The 21,853-nt window shown below is 44.8% G+C and overlaps 4 protein-coding genes across 4 annotated transcripts in view; 3 read left to right on the forward strand and 1 right to left on the reverse strand.

The window, feature by feature from the left end:
- The first annotated feature begins 4,462 nt into the window (after positions 1-4,462).
- Positions 4,463-21,853, forward strand: part of LOC142182861 (M1-specific T cell receptor beta chain-like) — a 142,974-nt gene continuing 125,583 nt past the window's right edge. Inside the window, exons 1-2 of the mRNA XM_075257634.1 lie at positions 4,463-4,511; positions 5,787-6,080. Of these exons, the coding sequence (XP_075113735.1) occupies positions 4,463-4,511; positions 5,787-6,080 (343 nt within the window). The remainder of the gene's footprint in view (positions 4,512-5,786; positions 6,081-21,853) is intronic.
- LOC142183119 (trypsin-like) lies at positions 6,941-7,965 on the reverse strand (the record flags this gene model as incomplete). Its single annotated transcript, XM_075258039.1, has 3 exons — positions 6,941-7,176; positions 7,399-7,535; positions 7,692-7,965. Coding segments are annotated over 3 exons (561 nt in total), but the record flags the coding sequence as incomplete, so codon positions are not given.
- Positions 10,865-12,676, forward strand: LOC142182875 (trypsin-like). Its single transcript, XM_075257649.1, has 5 exons — positions 10,865-10,904; positions 11,006-11,159; positions 11,586-11,839; positions 12,109-12,245; positions 12,527-12,676. Exons 1-5 carry the CDS (start codon positions 10,865-10,867, stop codon positions 12,674-12,676), a joined length of 735 nt encoding a protein of 244 aa, XP_075113750.1.
- Positions 17,863-19,723, forward strand: LOC142182873 (trypsin-like). The gene is made up of 5 exons (XM_075257647.1): positions 17,863-17,902; positions 18,002-18,155; positions 18,582-18,835; positions 19,101-19,237; positions 19,574-19,723. Exons 1-5 carry the CDS (start codon positions 17,863-17,865, stop codon positions 19,721-19,723), a joined length of 735 nt encoding a protein of 244 aa, XP_075113748.1.

Below are 21,853 nucleotides of genomic sequence, written 5' to 3' on the forward strand. Positions count from 1 at the left end.
AACTGCAGACCATAGTCACCATCTATAATCCTCCCATCTGATAAATAATTATTTATTACCATAAGGTGCACAATTAAACCATCTCCTCTCATTTTCACTCTTCTTCAGGTTTTTCTCAACAATTTCAAATTTCTCAGCACCCCAAATTGTTAATAAAGAATCCGGGGGCCCCCGTCGCCCTCCATTGTCAGTATAATGATGCCACCTACATTGCCATGTTTTGGTACCAGCACAAGCCCCAACAAGGTCTGAAGCTGATGCTTTACTCCACCGGAGCCGGAGAAGCTAAAATGGAAGACGACTTCAAGGACTGGACTGCGAGTAGGCCTGAAACCACAAACGTGACCTTGACCTTGTCTGAGGATAGGGACGACCTCTCTGCCGTGTATTATTGTGCCGCCAGTAAACACAGTTACATAGAGCAATGCAGCAGCGAGCAGAAAACCTTTAAGAGTGACAGTGATAGAAGATTCTAGATTGAGCCTACAGGGGGCGCTATGTAATTATAATATCACATCTCAGACGGTATATAGTCTGGATATAGCATGTGATACGTACAACAATGTGATATAGGAGACATAAGATGTGTAGACCTGACCTAGGAAACCTCGGCCGCTCTTGTACCCAGATCCCGGGGCTTGTAGGGGGGCTGTTTATAAGGGACCCCAATAAAGTTGAATCCACTAGTACGGGAATCCCATGACGTTACATTGTGCAAAGTTGTGTTTTCTTCTAGAACCTAGAGAATATCTTCAGAATACGGTTGACTTGTAGTCATAGCTGTAAGTAACTGTGTAGCGTCTGATGTGACCCCAATATTTCTTATCCGTCAGCTCGGATACCACATGGAATAACCGTACCGATCCTGCGGTGGGAGGGAACAGGAAACAAAATGGTTTCATCAATGATACAAAGCACAGACGCGACCACGATGGATCATAAGCCGAGGATATAAAGGAGAGATCTCACGTAAATCCTTCTACTTACAGGTCATTTAAGAAACTGACGTTCTATTTCTAGCAAGATATTTAAAGGGCCGGTACCATGAATAATCAGATTCTCCTGATTCTGCTGCTGGGCATTCTGCAAGGTAAGGGTTAATAACGTGCGGAGTCCCTAATTTCCTGGGCTCTTTATGAGTTTCATGCGTGTAACGTGTAACATTCTGGAACATTCTCATATACTTTGTCTCCAGTCCTCGCCTGTATACAGATCTCTGCTTGCTGTCAGTGAATATTCTCATTTACATCCCGAGGCTGCAAATCTTATATAGACCAAATATTGTCATAACCGAAGATACAAATCTGTCCAGACAATTCTCTGAGCAGAACAAATCTCTTGGCCGGTTTGTTACAATGTATCAGCGCTGGTATAATGTATCATCCTGAAGTCCTGGCTGTGACAGAGGATGGTTCATACTGTAACAAACCCTCAGCTGTGATCATCATTAGCTCAGGATGAGTTTGCAGACTGTAGATGGGAACAAGAATGTGCGTCCACCAGAAAATGGCCATTATAATACAATCCATGAAGGTAGACCCATGGCATGAGCTTACGATGACCATAGATATTAGATTTTTGCTGATGGCCCCTGTAGATAGATTCACCCATAGATAAGCGGCGCCAGACATAGCCCACACACGCTTATCTCCTCCTCTAGGTAGTAATAGGCTGCTGGTGCTGATACCACCTAATGGCCACCCCATTGTGTTGTGTATTTCAGGTGGGTGCGAGCAGGTGACGCAGAGTCCAGGGCTCCTGATACTCCGGCCCGGGGAGTTTGTGAACATGACCTGTCACCAAAACAAAGACCATTACGTCACTATTTGGTACCAACAGAAACCCGGCCAAGCTTTGCAGCTCATGGTGTATTCAGCAGACCCTAGCCAAACAGATATGGAGGCGAAATACACCGGCTGGGGGCTGCAAAGACCTTCGAACCTCCAGTCCTTACTGAGCAAGTCTGCGGCCGAGGATCAGGACTCCGCCGTGTATCTCTGCGCTTCCAGTAGACACAGCTGCAAATATAAGAGTATCCGGCTGCACAAAACCTACAGAGAGTCACCGTTATATAGACCAACAGGGGGCGCTGCCGGGCTCAGCACATGGATCTCAGTGCAAAAAGATGGACCCAGAATGACATTAGATAAGTAAGGGTTAAATGGCCAACAGCAAACAGGAAACAAATGTAACAATTTAGCAACGGCTTTGATACAAAAGAACAAGAGTAATCCCACCCCCCGAGAGGAGAAGAAGAGGGGGGGGGGGCACTTATACAAGGAATCTCAGCCCCGATCTCAAGAACAGGAATCCACAACCTCTCCCTATAGAAGTCCCTATAGAAGTCCCTATAGAAGTCCCTATAGAAGTCTATACATCCCCCGCCTCGTGGTGATGATGAGGATCCTTCTTCTGCTTCTTTCAGGGTCATCCTTCATCCCATGTAAGTTACTCATCTTAAATATTTCTAAAACATGTTCCTCCAGAATTCCTCCAAGATCCAGCGAGATGGGCTGAGTAATCCAGAAGTTGTCTGATATTTTGGGCTTCTTCATCATCGGAGGCTATACAGGATAGGTTGCAGACCGGTGATCTGTATTATAGGAGCGATATTATGGCGACATTATTATAGTGTATCATTTATTAACCTCTTGTGTCCCAGGCTGCGGTGCGGTACAAGTGGAGCAGGAGGAGACGCTTATGATAGGGAAGATGGAGGATAAACTGGAGCTGAAGTGCAAACAAGATAAGAGCGACCACCTCAATATGTTCTGGTACCAGAAGAAGCCGAAGGAAGGACTGAAGCTGATGGTGCACTCACTGAACGCCAACTCAGAAGACATGGAGGATGACTATAAGAAGGGATGGTCTATAGAGAGGCCCGATGTCCTCAGCTCTACCCTCTCCCTAAAATCCGCAACCAAAGAGGACTCTGCTACGTATCTGTGCGCGTCCAGTATACACAGCCTGAGAGTACGGAGGAGAGCCTGGTAATAACCTGGACGTAATGACAGACGGCTCCAACAGGGGGCGACAGTGAGCTGAGCTACAATAATAATAACAGTGATAGAATCAATAAATTCATATTATTAATATTGTGTCATTTATTACTAGAAGAAAATAAATGTATTTTTATTTCTTTGTAGCATTTTGTAGATGGTTTTAATGTCAATTTTGATCAACAAAAAGAATTCCAGAAATAAAATATAAAATATTTATCTTCATCGGATACATATTATGATAGGACGTCTACAATGTAACGTTGTCATAAACAGAAGGCGGATTCTGATGTTAACTTTACAATAAACGTATTATAGATCGAGAAGCCTGAACTATTGGGGTCTGCATCTTATCTTCATTCTGTCTGTGGATACTTTACTCTTATGGGTCCCCTGAACCCCACATCACAACACAACATGGGTCTGACACTCCAACAGATATTTCAGCTGCCCCCTCTCTCCTGGACGCAGGGGCATAGCTATAGGGGGTATCTCACATTCAGACTTGGGATATTCACGTTACTCCTCCGCTTGAAACATTGTAGCAAACTAGAAGTGAGAATTCCACAGCTGCTATTGATGTGTTGAGCTCACAGAGCATTGTCTAGACCAGATACTGAGAGCAGGACTCGCTATGTATTAGTTTGCTACAATGTATCAGTTTGGAGTCCAGGCTGTTGAGCTCACAGAGCATTGTCTAGACTGGATACAATTGTATCCACTTCTTAGCTGAGAGCAGGACTATCTACATACATAGTGAAGCTACATAACACACACATCCATATCCAAAATAAGGAATGGTATGGTGCATTGAATCAGAAGACTGATCTGTTCTCATACGTCTGTATGGATGAGTCTGTGCCGCAAATACAACAGGAATACGACCTGCGACATAATTTGTGGATGGTTTCTATGGCCCAGACACCGATCTGTCTATGGATGTGTGTATGGGCCCATATAGTAACTGCAGACAATATACTGAATACACTTGCAGCCGTGTCCCTGCCTCCGAATATAACCAGGAACGTTCTCACTGACATCTGAGCTATTGGACGTGGTGAACATTAGGAACATGAATGACATTAGAAAGTTCTAGAATATTCCATATATACACAGATTATGTTTTATAGAAAGGGATTATTCAGGGGCTGTTTAACCACTTATTTCCTGTAGGGTTCTGGTTTTCAGACTGGTTCTCGCCCCAAGTCAAATGATTGTCCCCTGATGGCCCCCCCCCTGACTCCAAATTCTGATACATATGAACATCAAGAGTTAAATATAACAGGAAATATTTTTTTTTTACATGACCAGGAGGCGGCGACGAATCTCACTGACAGCGAGCGAAGAATCAGACGCCAAATGTCCTCAGCTCTGAGCTCAGAAATCTAGACCCTCCTCTTATAGATGTCTATAGATTATACAGAGACAATCCATCACCTTCTCCTTTAAGACTCCCCAGTGAGATGATGAGGATCCTGCTCCTGCTTATCTCTGCATGTGCCCTCCTATCAAGTTATATATACTGTATACTGTGTATATATTAATATTAGGGTCTCCAATCTGGATTGTCAGCTCCTGGAGTCAGGAATAGTCAGCCCCTATAGATGGATTGTCAGCTCCTGGGGTCAGGAATAGTCATAGCCCCTATAGATGGATTGTTAGCTCCTAGGGTCAGGCATAGTCAGAGCCCCTATAGATGGATTGTCAGCTCCTGGGGTCAGGAATAGTCAGCCCTATAGATGGATTGTTAGCTCCTGGGGTCAGAAATAGTCAGCCCCTATAGATGGATTGTTAGCTCCTGGGGTCAGAAATAGTCATAGCCCCTATAGATGGATTGTTAGCTCCTAGGGCCAGGAATAGTCAGCTCCTGTAGATGGATTATCAGCTCCTGGGGTCAGGAATAGTCATAGCCCCTATAGATGGATTGTTAGCTCTGAGGTCAGGAATTCCTGGGGTCAGGAATAGTCAGCCCCTATAGATGGATTGTCAGCTCCTGGGGTCAGGAATAGTCAGCCCCTATAAATGGATTGTTAGCTCTGAGGTCAGGAATAGTCAGCCCCTATAGATGGATTGTTAGCTCCTGGGGTCAGGCATAGTCAGAGCCCCTATAAATGGATTGTTAGCTCTGAGGTCAGGAATAGTCAGCTCCTTTAGATGGATTGTCAGCTCTGGGGACAGGAATAGTCAGAACCCCTATAGATGGATTGTTAGCTCCTAGGGTTAGGAATAGTCAGCCCCTATAGATGGATGTTAGCTCTGAGGTCAGGCATAGTCGGCTCCTGTAGATGGATTGTTAGCTCTTGCAGTCAGGAATAATCAGTTCTTGTAGATGGATTGTCAGCTCTTGGGGTCAGGGATAGTCGGCTCCTGTAGATGGATGGTCAGCTCCTGGGGTCAGGAATAGCCAGAGCTCCTGTATTAAGATTGTTAGCTCCTGGGGTCAGGAATATTCAGCTCCTGTAGATGGATTGTTAGCTCCTGGGGTCAGGAATAGTTGGCTCCTGTAGATGGATGGTCAGCTCCTGGGGTCAGGAATAGCCAGAGCTCCTGTATTAAGATTGTTAGCTCCTGGGGTCAGGAATATTCAGCTCCTGTGGATGGATTGTTAGTTCCTGGGGTCAGGGATAGTCGGATCCTGTAGATGGATTGTCAGCTCCTGGGTCGGGGGTAACAGCAGATGTCACTGGACTATTTTGGAGTAATTTTAGAGCCCGTCTTGCAGTGTTACACCCTTTGGCAGCCCAGTATTGCCCCAGTTTAGCTTCTTGTCCTCTGTGTCTCCATCAGGCTTCGGTGCAGTAGAAGTGGATCAGGACAATAAGCTGCTGATAGTGACGGCTGGGGATGAAGTGAAGATGGGATGCAAACAAGATCAGAGCAACTACTTGTACATGTACTGGTACGAGCAGAAAGCAGGGCAAGGACTGAAGCTCATGGTGCTCTCCATAGACGCCAAATCTGAAGAGATGGAGAAGGAGTTTCAGCAGACTTGGTCTATAAAGCGGCCTGATATCTATAACTCCACTCTACACCGGACATCGGCCGCCATTGCAGACTCTGCTGTGTATTTCTGTGCTGCAAGTATACACAGCCTGAGAGAACCGAGACCTGCCTGACAATAACCTGGATGTAACCACAGCCTGCTCCAACAGGGGGCGCCGGTCTGATTCCTAATCTACAGATCTGTATCTCGGTCTTTGTGTCACAGTCTTCTTCACTCTCATAGTTTTACATAGTACAGGATTATTTCATGACTATTTTGGTCATACGGTATAATTTACTGTAGTTTTTACTCTCTTGATGTTACAGTTTTTGGTATTGTAACAATGTATTGCTTAGAAATGAAACTTATCTTTTAAGAAACATTCCATGGGGTTATACAATATCTCTAGGACCCAGAGGTCACCGCCACCGATCATAACGTGTATCCTAGTGAGATGCCACCATGTGACGTCCATTATCTGTCCCATTGGCTTGTCCAGATTTTCTGCAAGCCACATGTCCTGGTATTGTGTTGAACTGAGATCAGCTATGTCTTGTCACATCCATATCACGTTGGGGTCAATAGATTAGATAAGGTCACTATTATTACTCATGTCTAACATTCATATAGTTCCCAGGACAAATTTGGGAGGGTTGAGGGAAGCCGCAGGTCCTAGGATAGTCCTAAGATAATTATACTGTATTCCAGCAGGTAGAGATGGCTATGGCTCTAGCTAAGGACTATTAAAAGGTCCCCCAAGCAGGCAGAGATTGCATTGATCTAGCTGTCCATTGTATCTCTCTAGCTACTGAGGAATTATGGTAGAAAGAAGGATAAGATCTAAAAAAGTATCTGGATCAGACCCTGGAGGAGACTGAACTGCAGGCAGGACATCACTCCGAGATACAAATCTTAAAACACATTTTTCATAACAGAAATAGTTTATTCTGTCCATACAGTAAAAATCTCCAGAATTTGTTAAACATTTGATAGAATTTAAGAAAAACAGATGGAACAATCTGAAGACATAAATCGTGAAGAGCTTTAGTTGGTGGCGATGGTGTTGGAGATCCAGGAGTTGTAGTTGCAGGCCTTGGTGTAGACACCAGGATAGTTCCTGAGAGCACAGCCGTATCCCCAGGAGACAATACCCTGGAGCTGTCCATTGCAGACCACGGGGCCACCAGAGTCACCCTGAAAGGAGAAAGTAAAGTTATATATGTGTCTAGGATTGTCCATGTAATAGAAACTAGTAACACATATAGTCCGTCCTCTCTATACTTCTATATCCCACCTCTAGTTAGTGGGGACATTAAATCTCCAAACTTTTCACTACTATATAATGTCATACATTATAAGGATCTAACATGAGCACCAAACATGCAAATGGCTTGGAAGATTCTCAGTAGTATTTACCTGGCAGGAATCCTTGCCACCTTCCAGGTATCCGATGCAGATCATGTTGCCGGTGATCTCTCCGGGGTAGGCATTGCTACATTGGGTGGAGGTCAGGATGGGGGCGTTCAGGCACTGCAGGAGGTTGGGCATGCTTGCTGCAAGTCAATGGACATGAACTATTAGCACAGATACCACATGGCACGGGAACTTATTCATGTGACAACTAAGCTCCAGTAGGGTTATGGAGGAGATCAGACATTGGCGTTAGTGGTCTGGAGATAATAGAAGGTAGAAGTTGTGCTATCACTTACTTCCACTGCTCAGGGTGTTGCCCCATCCGGAGATCAGACAGCTGGTGCCAGCGCCGGCACAACCAGAGGCCAGAGGTACGGCCTTGACGTAGGAGTTGAGGGTGGCGGGAGAGGCCAACTTGATCAACATGATATCATTGTCCAGGGTTCTGGAGTTGTAGCTTCCGTGTCTGATGACTTTGGCGGAGTTGATGAACTGTTCGGTACCTTCACTGGTGGCGATGTTGTGTTCTCCCAGTCTGACCTGAAGACTCCTGGATGAGGGCACATCGGGGGGGAGTTAGATAGAGACTCCATTACATATTCCATTTTTTGATGGTGTGCTATTGTCTTCTCTGCATTAAAAAGAAGCTCAAAGAAGACAATAATCATCACCTTCTATTATACTAGTGGGTAACTCAGCCCTAAAAATTTAGAATGGTTGACATAAGTTCATAGAATATGACTCTTGTACTTACGCTTTGTAGCAGTGAGCGGCAGAGACGACCCACAAGGTGTTGATCAGAGCTCCTCCACAGAAGTGGTAGCCGGAGTTCAGGGAAGCCTGGTAGGGCACAGAGTTCTTGGTACAGGTGTACCCTCCGACGATTTTATCGTCATCCTCAAAAGCAGCTGCAAGTCAAGAACATTTAGTAACAGTCAGATTAAGATTCTCAAGTCTTCATATTCTCCTATCAGCCATGTTAGTAAGAAGACTCACCGGCTGCTCCGAGGAGCACACAGATCAGAAGAAACTTCATGGTGATGGGTCTCTGGTGGAGGTTGGATGGAGGTACTGATGGTATTTATATGTTCTCCTGATATCTCGGCTCCTGGACACGACACAGCTTGGCCAATAAGAGACCATGTCTGTTAATGTGTATAGGAGATAACCAGCTAGGAATAGAAGGTTTCCTTAAGTCTCGTCCTTGGTGCCTATTTTTGTTATCACTTCATAGCTCCAGGTTTATCTGGGTAGATTTTGGCATGTAGGGTAATAGTAATATTAGGAAACTCAATATTAGAGAAGGGGGAACCAATTCTTAACTAACCTGATTTGATCCAAAATTCACCAAAGGCTCCCAACAAAACCAAAACTTTTTTTTTTTTTACTATATTGGTGAGTGGAAAAGGGAACTAGGACTCTTGTTCTCCCCCAGCTGACATCAAACATATCTTGTCTTGCTCCCATGGCTTCTTTAGTGTGTGCCAAGATCCAAGAGAAATCTATGAGGCTAAGGAAACAGGTAGCGGGTTGCATCCCAAAAAGCAGTGCGGGAAAAACCACCGTGGCAAAGTATCGTGGTCCATCCTGCAGAGCAAACCTCTGCGGACTTTCTGCTTCCATTATACCTACTTCTCTCCGCACCTCTGAGTAATCTGCCCCAAAATGACACCCTTTTGGGAATCAAGGATATCTGCCATATTCACCAAAAATTCCACCAAGACTATGTTACTATGCGATACTGCTCCAGATTACAAACCCAGGAAATATCGCCGGGTCACTGGGCTCATTCAGGCAGTTAAATTGCTAATCCACTAAAGGGGGGCGAGACAGAGCCCCCTCCATTCTTCAGTGGAGAGAGAGGTTTGCTCCATAAATTTGAACTCTGTAGTCAGGGACTTGCCTCTAGAATTAGAGGTAGCCATGGCACAAATCCCACTAGCCCACATGATTTAGCTGGCATTATAAGGTCTGGATTTGACCTTCACCTCCCCCAAACACACTTTCAACCTTCCTGCCTCTTTGACTATTACCCCTTACTGAGTTGTATCCTCCACTGCCCGGTCTTTCCACCATCTGGTCAGTCTCCCTGTCCTATATGTTTCGGTTGGTTTATGTTGCTTTCCTGTTTCTCTTCTTCTGCAACATTGTATCCGAGCTCAATATGGAATTTTGTACTTTTTGCACTAATTTTGTTTATTTATATAGTTCATACAAAATAACTCAATATATTTTCATCTCTATCTCCAATAACATCTCTTATCCACAAACCCCACAAACTTAAGAAAGTGGAAATCAAACCCTTGTTTTTATCAACCTTTTGTAATACCATTTTCTCTTCAATAAGCCAATGTATGGGATTCCAAAAATTATGATTATTTGGGCAGAACCAAAGTAGATGTAAAATATCAGACCTTTCAGCCCCATATCGATTCCATAACCCCTGATCTCTCCATTTGGTCTCCCAACCCTCACCCTAAATATTCCAAACTCTACGATGGTCTCAACTCCCATCTCATTAGTCAAGGCTAGGGATGAGCCGACCTTGAGACTTCAGGATCGATTTTAAAATCCGATTTCTGATCATTTTCCAGCCGATCCCTATCGGGATTGTGAAATTTGTTTGATCGCCGATCGGGATCTGATCTTTCCCAATCCCAAACCTATTAATGATATATACAGGAATAGGGTTCAGCCGATCTTGAGATAACCTCTGACCTTGATCCCGCTGGAAAAGATCCGGATCGGAATTCCGATTGCGATCGTGAAATTTACTGGATCGGAATCCGATCTTTTCCGATCACGATCGCTTAACCCTAGTCAATGCCTCTCTTCAGGGCTCCATCGTAGCGTCCAGCAGTCATGACAATTGCATCTCAGAGTCATGTTGTTGGTGCTCCCTATTCAACCAATGTGAGACAATCACAGGCCACGGAGGCTTCTGGCGACCACTGGCGTCATTCAGGAGGACAACAGAGCCCAGGACAGGTGAATATAACTGCTTGTGTTTAGTCACTTTCCTGAATGAATATAGGCGGATCATCGACGCCGACAACACAGAGAAGAAGTCACGAGTATAGGCTACTTTAGAATATAAATGTATTTGGACAAACAAATCTTGGCAGTGAACCAGCCAAACATGAAACAAAAACTAATCGGTTTGCCCAAACGATGCTCAATGTATTCTCTTCTGTATCTTAGAATTTATTAAGTTTATGAATACTGATATTACTTTACATGCCTAAATCTACCTATGGATTCTTAGAACTATGACTACGTGACAAAAAATAGGCACCAAGGACACGGCTTGAGGAAACCTTCTATTCCTAGCTGGTTATCTCCTATATACATTAACAGACATATGGTCTCTTATTGGCCAAGTTGTGCCGTGTACAGGAGCCGAGATATCAGGAGAACATATAAATACCATCATTACCTCCATCCAACCTCCACCAAAGACCCATCCACCATGAAGTTCCTTCTGATCTGTGTGCTCCTCGGAGCAGCCGGTGAGTCTTGAAGAGGTTTATGGGTTCACAAGTGGATGAAAGCCTGAAATTGTTATTTTGACAAATTTTGTTATATTATCATCAATGTTCTTGACTTGCAGCTGCTTTTGAGGATGATGATAAAATCGTCGGAGGGTACACCTGTTCCAAGAACTCTGTGCCCTACCAGGCTTCCCTGAACGCCGGCTACCACTTCTGTGGAGGAGCTCTGATCAACACCTTGTGGGTCATCTCCGCTGCTCACTGCTATCAGTCGTAAGTACAATTGTCAAATAGGATCTCGAGCAGATGACTCAGTCCATGTAGAATCGTGTTCTTCTGGTTTTCCCCAAGTAATATCTAGAGACTAGTCAAGGAAGCTTCAGTACTCCATGTTATTTGTTAGAACCACGGTCTGTAGACAGGAGCTTCTGTTACCATGTCCCATGATATTAACCTTACATACAGAGATGTGGCCAGATTATGTCTGAAGCTCTAGCTAATGGTCAAAAATACAGCCTCGAGTCCCAGAGAAATGCACAGCCGCACGTTATAGGCAGTTGTATGAGATGTTATCAACCATATTAGATTTTCAGGACTTACTTGCTAGTTTAAAAAATAATCCAATACTCCATAATCCAACAGTAAGTGAAAGAAATGCAATGATCCATATCTAACTCTCCCCGATGTGTCCTCATCCAGGAGCCTTCAGGTCAGACTGGGAGAACACAACATCGCCACCAACGAAGGTACCGAACAGTTCATCAACTCCGCCAAAGTCATCAGACACGGAAGCTACAACTCCAGAACCCTGGACAATGACATCATGTTGATCAAGTTGGCCTCTCCCGCCACCCTCAACTCCTACGTCAAGACCGTGCCTCTGGCCTCTGGTTGTGCCGGCGCTGGCACCAGCTGTCTGATCTCCGGATGGGGCAACACCCTGAGCAGTGGAAGTAAGTGATAGCACAACTTCATGGTATTAATGTTGTTCTACTTTGCATTTGACACATTGAATTAGTGATTGGTTAGTCACAGCCAATCTGTGACGCCAGCCTGGAGTACATGGAATCAGCCTTTCATGGCACTTATTCATTTATTCTTCGTCATCTCTATATATATTAAAGCCAGTATGGAAGAACATTTTTATCTTAAGAGGAAAAACCTCCTGTTACTCCAAAAGAAGAGTTGCTGAGATCTATAACATATATTTATTTTCCCACAGCCAACTACCCCGACCTCCTCCAGTGCCTGAACGCCCCCATCTTGACCTCTACCCAGTGTAGCAATGCCTACCCCGGACAGATCACCGGCAACATGATCTGTATTGGATACGTGGAAGGAGGCCGGGATTCCTGCCAGGTAAATACACTACTGTCTCTTTTCTCTACCATTTGCATGTTGGGTGGTGCCAACAGTTTCTTCTATGTCATATAAAGTTAGCATGGGAGGGCTAAGTGACAATACCCTGCCTCCGAGGATCTATTTTAACATTAATAATCTACCTAATGTACATAAAAAACCCTTTAAGTTTCTCAAGTGACTGGGATCCATAGAGGTTGCTAAAGGAGACAGAATGTGTCATTGGGTCTTGTTACCACATCCATTCTACAAATATCTGACTGTACTTTCCATCTTCTCAGGGTGACTCTGGTGGCCCCGTGGTCTGCAATGGACAGCTCCAGGGTATTGTCTCCTGGGGATACGGCTGTGCTCTCAGGAACTATCCTGGTGTCTACACCAAGGCCTGCAACTACAACTCCTGGATCTCCAACACCGTCGCCACCAACTAAAGCTCTTCAAGACTTATGTCTCCAGATTGTTCCATCTGTTTTTCTTACTTACCATCAAATGTTTAATACGTTGTAAAGATTTCTACTGTATGGACAAAATAAACATTTTCTTCATGAAAGTCTGTTTGATCATAATTTGTTAATGTTATTGCAGTTATAGTATTCAAACCCGTTCCGGGTAGACAGCAGCCAGAAAATGGTGGCAGAAAAAGGAGCATGCCCAGGTGTTGTAGGGAGGTCATACAGGCCCGTGGAGGCCGCACACACTACTCAGCCTCATCAGGAGCATGCCCAGGCGTTGTAGGGAGGTCGTACAGACCCGTGGAGGTCACACACACTACTCAGCCTCATCAGGAGGATGCCCAGGCGTTGTAGGGAGGTCGTACAGACCCGTGGAGGTCACACACACTACTCAGCCTCATCAGGAGCATGTCCAGGCGTTGTAGGGAGGTCATACAGACCCGTGGAGGCCGCACACACTACTCAGCCTCATCAGGAGCATGCCCAGGTGTTGTAGGGAGGTCATACAGGCCCCGGGGAGGTCGCACACACTACTCAGCCTCATCAGGAGCATTTCCAGGCGTTGTAGGGAGGTCATACAGGCCCGTGGAGGTCACACACACTACTCAGCCTCATCAGGAGCATTTCCAGGTGTTGTAGGGAGGTCATACAGGCCCGTGGAGGTCACACACACTACTCAGCCTCATCAGGAGCATGTCCAGGTGTTGCAGGGAGGTCATACAGACACGTGGAGGTCACACACACTACTCAGCCTCATCAGGAGCATGTCCAGGTGTTGTAGGGAGGTCATACAGGCATGTGGAGGTCACACACACTACTCAGCCTCATCAGGAGCATGCCCAGGCGTTGTAGGGAGGTCATACAGGCCAGGGGAGGTCCCACACACTACTCAGCCTCATCAGGAGCATGTCCAGGCGTTGTAGGGAGGTCATACAGGCCCGTGCAGGTCACACACTACTCAGCCTCATCAGGAGCATGTCCAGGTGTTGTAGGGAGGTCATACAGGCCCGTGGAGGCCGCACACACTACTCAGCCCCATCAGGAGCATGTCCAGGTGTTGTAGGGAGGTCATACAGGCCCGTGGAGGCCGCACACACTACTCAGCCTCATCAGGAGCATGTCCAGGTGTTGTAGGGAGGTCATACAGGCCCGTGGAGGTCACACACACTACTCAGCCTCATCAGGAGCATGCCCAGGCGTTGTAGGGAGGTCATACAGGCCAGGGGAGGTCCCACACACTACTCAGCCTCATCAGGAGCATGCCCAGGCGTTGTAGGGAGGTCATACAGGCCAGGGGAGGTCCCACACACTACTCAGCCTCATCAGGAGCATGTCCAGGTGCTCTAGGGAGGTCATACAGGCCCGTGCAGGTCACACACTACTCAGCCCCATCAGGAGCATGCCCGGGCGTTGTAGGGAGGTCGTACAGACCCGTGGAGGTCACACTCACTACTCAGCCTCATCAGGAGCATGTCCAGGTGTTCTAGGGAGGTCATACAGGCCCGGGGAGGCCGCACACACTACTCAGCCCCATCAGGAGCATGCCCAGGCGTTGTAGGGAGGTCATACAGGCCAGGGGAGGTCCCACACACTACTCAGCCTCATCAGGAGCATGTCCAGGTGTTCTAGGGAGGTCATACAGGCCCGTGCAGGTCACACACACTACTCAGCCTCATCAGGAGCATGTCCAGGAGTTGTAGGGAGGTCATACAGACACGTGGAGGTCACACACACTACTCAGCCTCATCAGGAGGATGCCCAGGTGTTGTAGGGAGGTCATACAGGCCCGTGGAGGTCACACACACTACTCAGCCTCATCAGGAGCATGTCCAGGTGTTGTAGGGAGGTCATACAGGCCCGTGGAGGTCACACACACTACTCAGCCCCATCAGGAGCATGTCCAGGTGTTGTAGGGAGGTCATACAGGCCCGTGGAGGTCACACACACTACTCAGCCTCATACTGACAGGTTTTAAGGACATTACATCAAAGTTGGATCAGCCTATAGTTTGGTTTTCCACTTTAATTTTAGGGGTGACTCCAAATCCAGGCCTCCATTGGTTAATAAATGTGATTCCCATTGATAATTTTCGTGTGATTTTGTTGTCATCACATTCAGCCAAAGTATTCAATGCGAAGATTTCATTCCTTCAGATCTAGGAGGTGTTATTGGAGGGCTCCCTTTATTTATTTTTTGAGCAGTGTATAACTTTTGAGGTAACGCCGCCATTTCTACAACACTTTTCTTTCCAACCAAGAAAAAGGAAATTTAAGCTACCTTCAAATCTTCAGTATAATCCTAGAGATCAGAGGTAACAGGTTCAAGGTCACAACACCAGATGGCTTACTACTTATTCTCACTCCTAAATATTCCTAACTCTCCACTGGTCTCAAATATCTCATCTCATTATTCGGGACTAAAAGACTATTATCTAATGCTAAGGCACAAGGTTCCCGCCACTGTCCACAAGCGGAGCAGTAATTATGGGCAAGGACAATACATGGTTTTCATAGCCCACTGGGGCAATGTTTTGAGCAGTAGCAGGCACAGCCCAGAAACACAGCAAGACCAGGTGCTGGTACCACCTTGATTCTACAGGCCCAGTTTCAACACCATGCCTGGCCCATCCAACTCCCTGGACTGTTTTCTGCCATCATCTTCACCAGGGCAAGTCATTGCTTCCACTCCTCTTTCTCCTCCTTCTCCCTCTTGTTTCATGGGTATAAGGAGAAGCACTGCCATTCGACTTTGCAATTAACAAGCCTGAATCAAGCCTCTTAGTCAATGTCACCGCTTTGTGTTGATGGAGCTGGATGAGGATCTGTGTCAGGTTTGTAATGGTAGAGGAACTGGAACGTCTAGACTGGGAGAGGAGGGAGCCCTTGATGTGTCACAGGGATGGCCTGGAAAGGAGTCTGACCTTTAGATCATGACGGTGACAACCCCGGCCGGCCAAGAACACCAACCATAGCAGGCCATTGGGTTTGTGCATGCTGACAAGAGGGGCAGATTCTGCTACTTATACAGTGGCAAGTTTATCATTAGCATCAAGCCGAGGGATGAGCATTGGTTGGCAGTGTTCTTAGACCCTTGCTATTAAAAAAAAAATGAGGGAACTCTTCCCTGCTTCCCAAAAAGGAGAAAAAAAAGAATATTATCAGGATAGGCTGTATACCCAGCGTTTAGGTAGAGCACTACAACTGCTAGTTGCACGTGTACCCTAGTGACCTCTACTCACAGCTCAGTCAGTCAGCGCTGCACCTCCTCTGCCAATGCCACAAGTGTCAGCAGGAGTAAAAGCATCAGCAGATGATGAAGCACAATTGTTTTTTATAGATTGGTTCCTAGGAGCCCTGACAGTGTCATACACTATGTATTATAGATAGGTTCCTAGGAGCCCTGACAGTGTTATATACTATTTATTATAGATATATAGTCCTAGGAGCCCTAACAGTGTGATATACTATGTTTTATAGATAGGTCCCTAGGATCCCTGACAGTGTCATACACTATGTATTATAAATAGGTTCCTATGAGCCCTGACAGTGTCATACACTATGTATTATAGATAGGTTCCTAGGAGCCCTGACAGTGTCATACACTATGTATTATAGATAGGTTCCTAGGAGCCCTGACAGTGTCATACACTATGTATTATAGATAGGTTCCTAGGAGCCCTGACAGTGTCATACACTATGTATTATAGATAGGTTCCTAGGAGCCCTGACAGTGTCATACACTATGTATTATAGATAGGTTCCTAGGAGCCCTGACAGTGTCATACACTATGTATTATAGATAGGTTCCTAGGAGCCCTGACAGTGTTATACACTATGTATTATAGATAGGTTCCTAGGAGCCCTGACAGTGTTATACACTATGTATTATAGATAGGTTCCTAGGAGCCCTGACAGTGTCATACACTATGTATTATAGATAGGTTCCTAGGAGCCCTGACAGTGTCATACACTATGTATTATAGATAGGTTCCTAGGAGCCCTGACAGTGTCATACACTATGTATTATAGATAGGTTCCTAGGAGCCCTGACAGTGTCATACACTATGTATTATAGATAGGTTCCTAGGAGCCCTGACAGTGTTATACACTATGTATTATAGATAGGTTCCTAGGAGCCCTGACAGTGTCATACACTTTGTATTATAGATAGGTTCCTAGGAGCCCTGACAGTGTTATACACTATGTATTATAGATAGGTTCCTAGGAGCCCTGACAGTGTTATACCCTATGTATTATAGATAGGTTCCTAGGAGCCCTGACAGTGTCATACACTATGTTTTATAGATAGGTTCCTAGGAGCCCTGATAGTGTTATACACTATGTTTTATAGATAGGTTCCTAGGAGCCCTGACAGTGTCATACACTATGTATTATAGATAGGTTCCTAGGAGCCCTGACAGTGTTATACACTATGTATTATAGATAGGTTCCTAGGAGCCCTGACAGTGTTATACCCTATGTATTATAGATAGGTTCCTAGGAGCCCTGACAGTGTCATACACTATGTTTTATAGATAGGTTCCTAGGAGCCCTGATAGTGTTATACACTATGTTTTATAGATAGGTTCCTAGGAGTCCTGACAGTGTTCTACACTATGTATTATAGATAGGTTCCTAGGAGCCCTGATAGTGTTATACACTATGTTTTATAGATAGGTTCCTAGGAGCCCTGACAGTGTCATACACTATGTATTATAGATAGGTTCCGCTCTGAGACATATAAATTAATGACACTTTTACATGACTTTGCCGGTAACAATTTAAACTCATATTTGAAATATAAATGTATTTGGAATGAAGCAAATCTTGCAATCGACCTCGCGAAAACAAACAAAATTCTCGATTTATTCTATTCTGTATCTTAGTGTGGCAAATTAGAATATATTAAGTTTATGAATACTGATATTACTTTACATGCCTAAATCTACCTATGGATTCTTAGAACTATGACTACGTGACAAAAAATAGGCACCAAGGACACGGCTTGAGGAAACCTTCTATTCCTAGCTGGTTATCTCCTATATACATTAACAGACATATGGTCTCTTATTGGCCAAGTTGTGCCGTGTACAGGAGCCGAGATATCAGGAGAACATATAAATACCATCATTACCTCCATCCAACCTCCACCAAAGACCCATCACCATGAAGTTCCTTCTGATCTGTGTGCTCCTCGGAGCAGCCGGTGAGTCTTGAAGAGGTTTATGGGTTCACAAGTGGATGAAAGCCTGAAATTGTTCTTTTCAAATGTTGTTATAATATTATCAATGTTCTTGACTTGCAGCTGCTTTTGAGGATGACGATAAAATCGTCGGAGGGTACACCTGTTCCAAGAACTCTGTGCCCTACCAGGCTTCCCTGAACGCCGGCTACCACTTTTGTGGAGGAGCTCTGATCAACACCTTGTGGGTCATCTCCGCTGCTCACTGCTATCAGTCGTAAGTACAATTGTTGTAAAGGATCTTCAGCAGATGACCCAGTCCATGGCAGAATCATGTTCTTATGGTTTTCCCCAAGTAGTCTCTAGAGACTATTCCAGGCAGCTTCAATACTCCATCTTTTTGTTAGAACCACGGTCTGTAGCCAGGAGCTTCTGTTACCATGTCCCATGAAGTTAACCTTACATACAGAGATGTGGCCAGATTATGTCTGAAGCTCTAGCTAATGGTCAAAAATCCAGCTCCGAGTCCCAGAGAAATGCACAGCCGCACGTTATAGGCAGTTGTATTAAATGTTGTCAACCATATTAGGTCTTCAGGAATTACTCGCTAGTTTAAAAAATAATCCAATACTCCATAATCCACTACTAAGAGAAAGAAATGCAATGATCCATATCTAACTCCCCCCGATGTGTCCTCATCCAGGAGCCTTCAGGTCAGATTGGGAGAACACAACATCGCCACCAACGAAGGTACCGAACAGTTCATCAACTCCGCCAAAGTCATCAGACACGGAAGCTACAACTCCAGAACCCTGGACAATGATATCATGTTGATCAAGTTGGCCTCTCCTGCCACCCTCAACTCCTACGTCAAGACCGTACCTCTGGCCTCTGGTTGTGCCGGCGCTGGCACCAGCTGTCTGATCTCCGGATGGGGCAACACCCTGAGCAGTGGAAGTAAGTGATAGCACAACTTCATGGTATTCATGTCCTTCTAACTTCTATTTGACACGACAGTAAGTACCAATCCCTGATTCAGTGACGTCAGCACAGAGTACATGGAATAGCCCTATAGTGGCACTTATTCATGTAGACTTAACGATACATTTATGTCATAATTATATAGAATCAAAGATGGAAGAACATTTTGAGCCTTTTCCTCTGTTCCCATCCAATAGAAAAGTTGGTGAGATCTATAACATGTACACTTATTTATCCACAGCCAACTACCCCGACCTCCTCCAGTGCCTGAACGCCCCCATCTTGACCTCTACCCAGTGTAGCAATGCCTACCCTGGACAGATCACCGGCAACATGATCTGTATTGGATACGTGGAAGGAGGCCGGGATTCCTGCCAGGTAAATACACTACTGTCTCGTTTTCCTTCCATTTCCATGTTGGGTGGTTCCATCAGTTTCTTCTATGTAGTAAGAACTTGTCTAGATAGCAGAGAAACATTTGTGTTTTGGTTGATGGTTTTCGTTATATCTGCCATTATTTTAACCCATTGAATTATCCTAGTGCAGAATAGGTACCTTCATTATGTAACTCAACTGTGCTAAATTACCCTTTAAGTTTCTCAACTAACTGGGATCCATAGAGATTGCTAAAGGAGACAGAATGTGTCATTGGGTTTTGTTACATTGTTACTTGTCCATTATACAAATATCTGACTCTACTTTCCATCTTCTCAGGGTGACTCTGGTGGCCCCGTGGTCTGCAATGGACAGCTCCAGGGTATTGTCTCCTGGGGATACGGCTGTGCTCTCAGGAACTATCCTGGTGTCTACACCAAGGCCTGCAACTACAACTCCTGGATCTCCAATACCGTCGCCACCAACTAAAGCTCTTCAAGATCTACGTCTTTAGATTGTTCCATCTGTTTTTCTTAAATTCCATCAAATTTTTAACATGTTCTGAAGATTTCTTCTGTATGGACCCAATAAATATTTTCTTTATGAAATTATGTTTTTATGATTTTTTATTATTCAGTTACATGTATCGAACAACTCGATACAGTTGTGATACCGCAACTAACAACGTCTTCCTAACGACGTCCCCCATGGTATCACTATCATTAGGAGCCATTAGTCTGAAACGAAATCTGGAACTTTAAGATTTACCCAAATGCAGAACATTATGAATTTTGAACCAAATTTGATACAAAGTAATTCTCTTAACTCTCATTCCAAAGCTGGAGTGTGTTACATAAAATAATAGCACGACACAAAACAATTACAGTATTCATTCTCACTGAGTTCAGCTGATCAGCGCAGTTCCCGGGATTAGGTTCCCCATAAATCTGAAATTCTAAGGATTGGTCATCAATATAAAAGTTGTCGAAAAACTTTTAATATTATTTTGATTTGAGAATTGGATCAATCTTTTACATCCCTGGTATTTAATGTCATTTTTCAGAATTTCGAGGCTTGCATTCCGATTAATGAACTTTGTAGAGTTTTCGGATAAGTTATCAGTTAGCTTTAGGAATTACAAATTTGGAGGGTTAATAAATGACCATTTTATCCAGTAGTGTAAATGACGAGCTGGAAATAGAACTGAGTGTAGACACCGCGGGGAGATATGAATATATAATGGTGACGCAGATGGGAAATGTCCTTGTATCTAATCCATATGTAATAGCCCCATTCTGTACTAGTAATAGCCCCATCCTGTACTAGTAACAGCCCCATCCTGTACTAGTAATAGTCCCATCCTGTACTAGTAATAGCCCCATCCTGTACTAGTAATAGCCCCATCCTGTACAAGTAATACCCCCATCCTGTACTAGTAATAGCCCCATTCTGTACTAGTAACACCCCCATCCTGTACTAGTAATAGCCCCATTCTGTACTAGTAACACCCCCATCCTGTACTAGTAATAGCCCCATCCTGTACTAGTAATAGTCCCATCCTGTACTAGTAATAGCCCCATCCTGTACTAGTAATACCCCCATCCTGTACTAGTAACAGCCCCATCCTGTACTAGTAATAGTCCCATCCTGTACTAGTAATAGTCCCATCCTGTACTAGTAATAGTCCCATCCTGTACTAGTAATAGTCCCATCCTGTACTAGTAATAGCCCCATCCTGTACTAGTAATAGCCCCATCCTGTACTAGTAACAGCCCCATCCTGTACTAGTAATAGTCCCATCCTGTACTAGTAATAGCCCCATCCTGTACTAGTAATAGCCCCATCCTGTACAAGTAATACCCCCATCCTGTACTAGTAACACCCCCATCCTGTATTAGTAATACCCCCATCCTGTACTAGTAATACCCCCATCCTGTACTAGTAACACCCCCATCCTGTACTAGTAATAGCCCCATCCTGTACAAGTAACACCCCCATCCTGTACTAGTAATAGCCCCATCCTGTACTAGTAATAGCCCAATCCTGTACTAGTAATAGCCCCATCCTGTATTAGTAATAGCCCCATCCTGTACTAGTAATAGCCCCATCCTGTACAAGTAATACCCCCATCCTGTACTAGTAATAGCCCCATCCTGTACTAGTAATACCCCCATCCTGTACTAGTAATAGCCCCATCCTGTACTAGTAACAGCCCCATCCTGTACTAGTAATAGTCCCATCCTGTACTAGTAATAGCCCCATCCTGTACTAGTAATAGCCCAATCCTGTACTAGTAATAGCCCAATCCTGTACTAGTAATAGCCCCATCCTGTACTAGTAATAGCCCAATCCTGTACTAGTAATAGCCCCATCCTGTACTAGTAATAGCCCCATCCTGTACTAGTAATAGCCCCATCCTGTACTAGTAACAGCCCCATCCTGTACTAGTAATAGCCCCATCCTGTACTAGTAATAGCCCAATCCTGTACTAGTAACAACCCCATCCTGTACTAGTAATAGCCCCATCCTGTACTAGTAATAGCCCCATCCTGTACTAGTAATAGTCCCATCCTGTACTAGTAATAGCCCCATCCTGTACTAGTAATAGCCCCATCCTGT

Source organism: Leptodactylus fuscus, chromosome 10 (assembly GCF_031893055.1).
Source record: "Leptodactylus fuscus isolate aLepFus1 chromosome 10, aLepFus1.hap2, whole genome shotgun sequence".
In the NCBI taxonomy this organism is placed as follows: Eukaryota; Metazoa; Chordata; class Amphibia; order Anura; family Leptodactylidae; genus Leptodactylus; species Leptodactylus fuscus.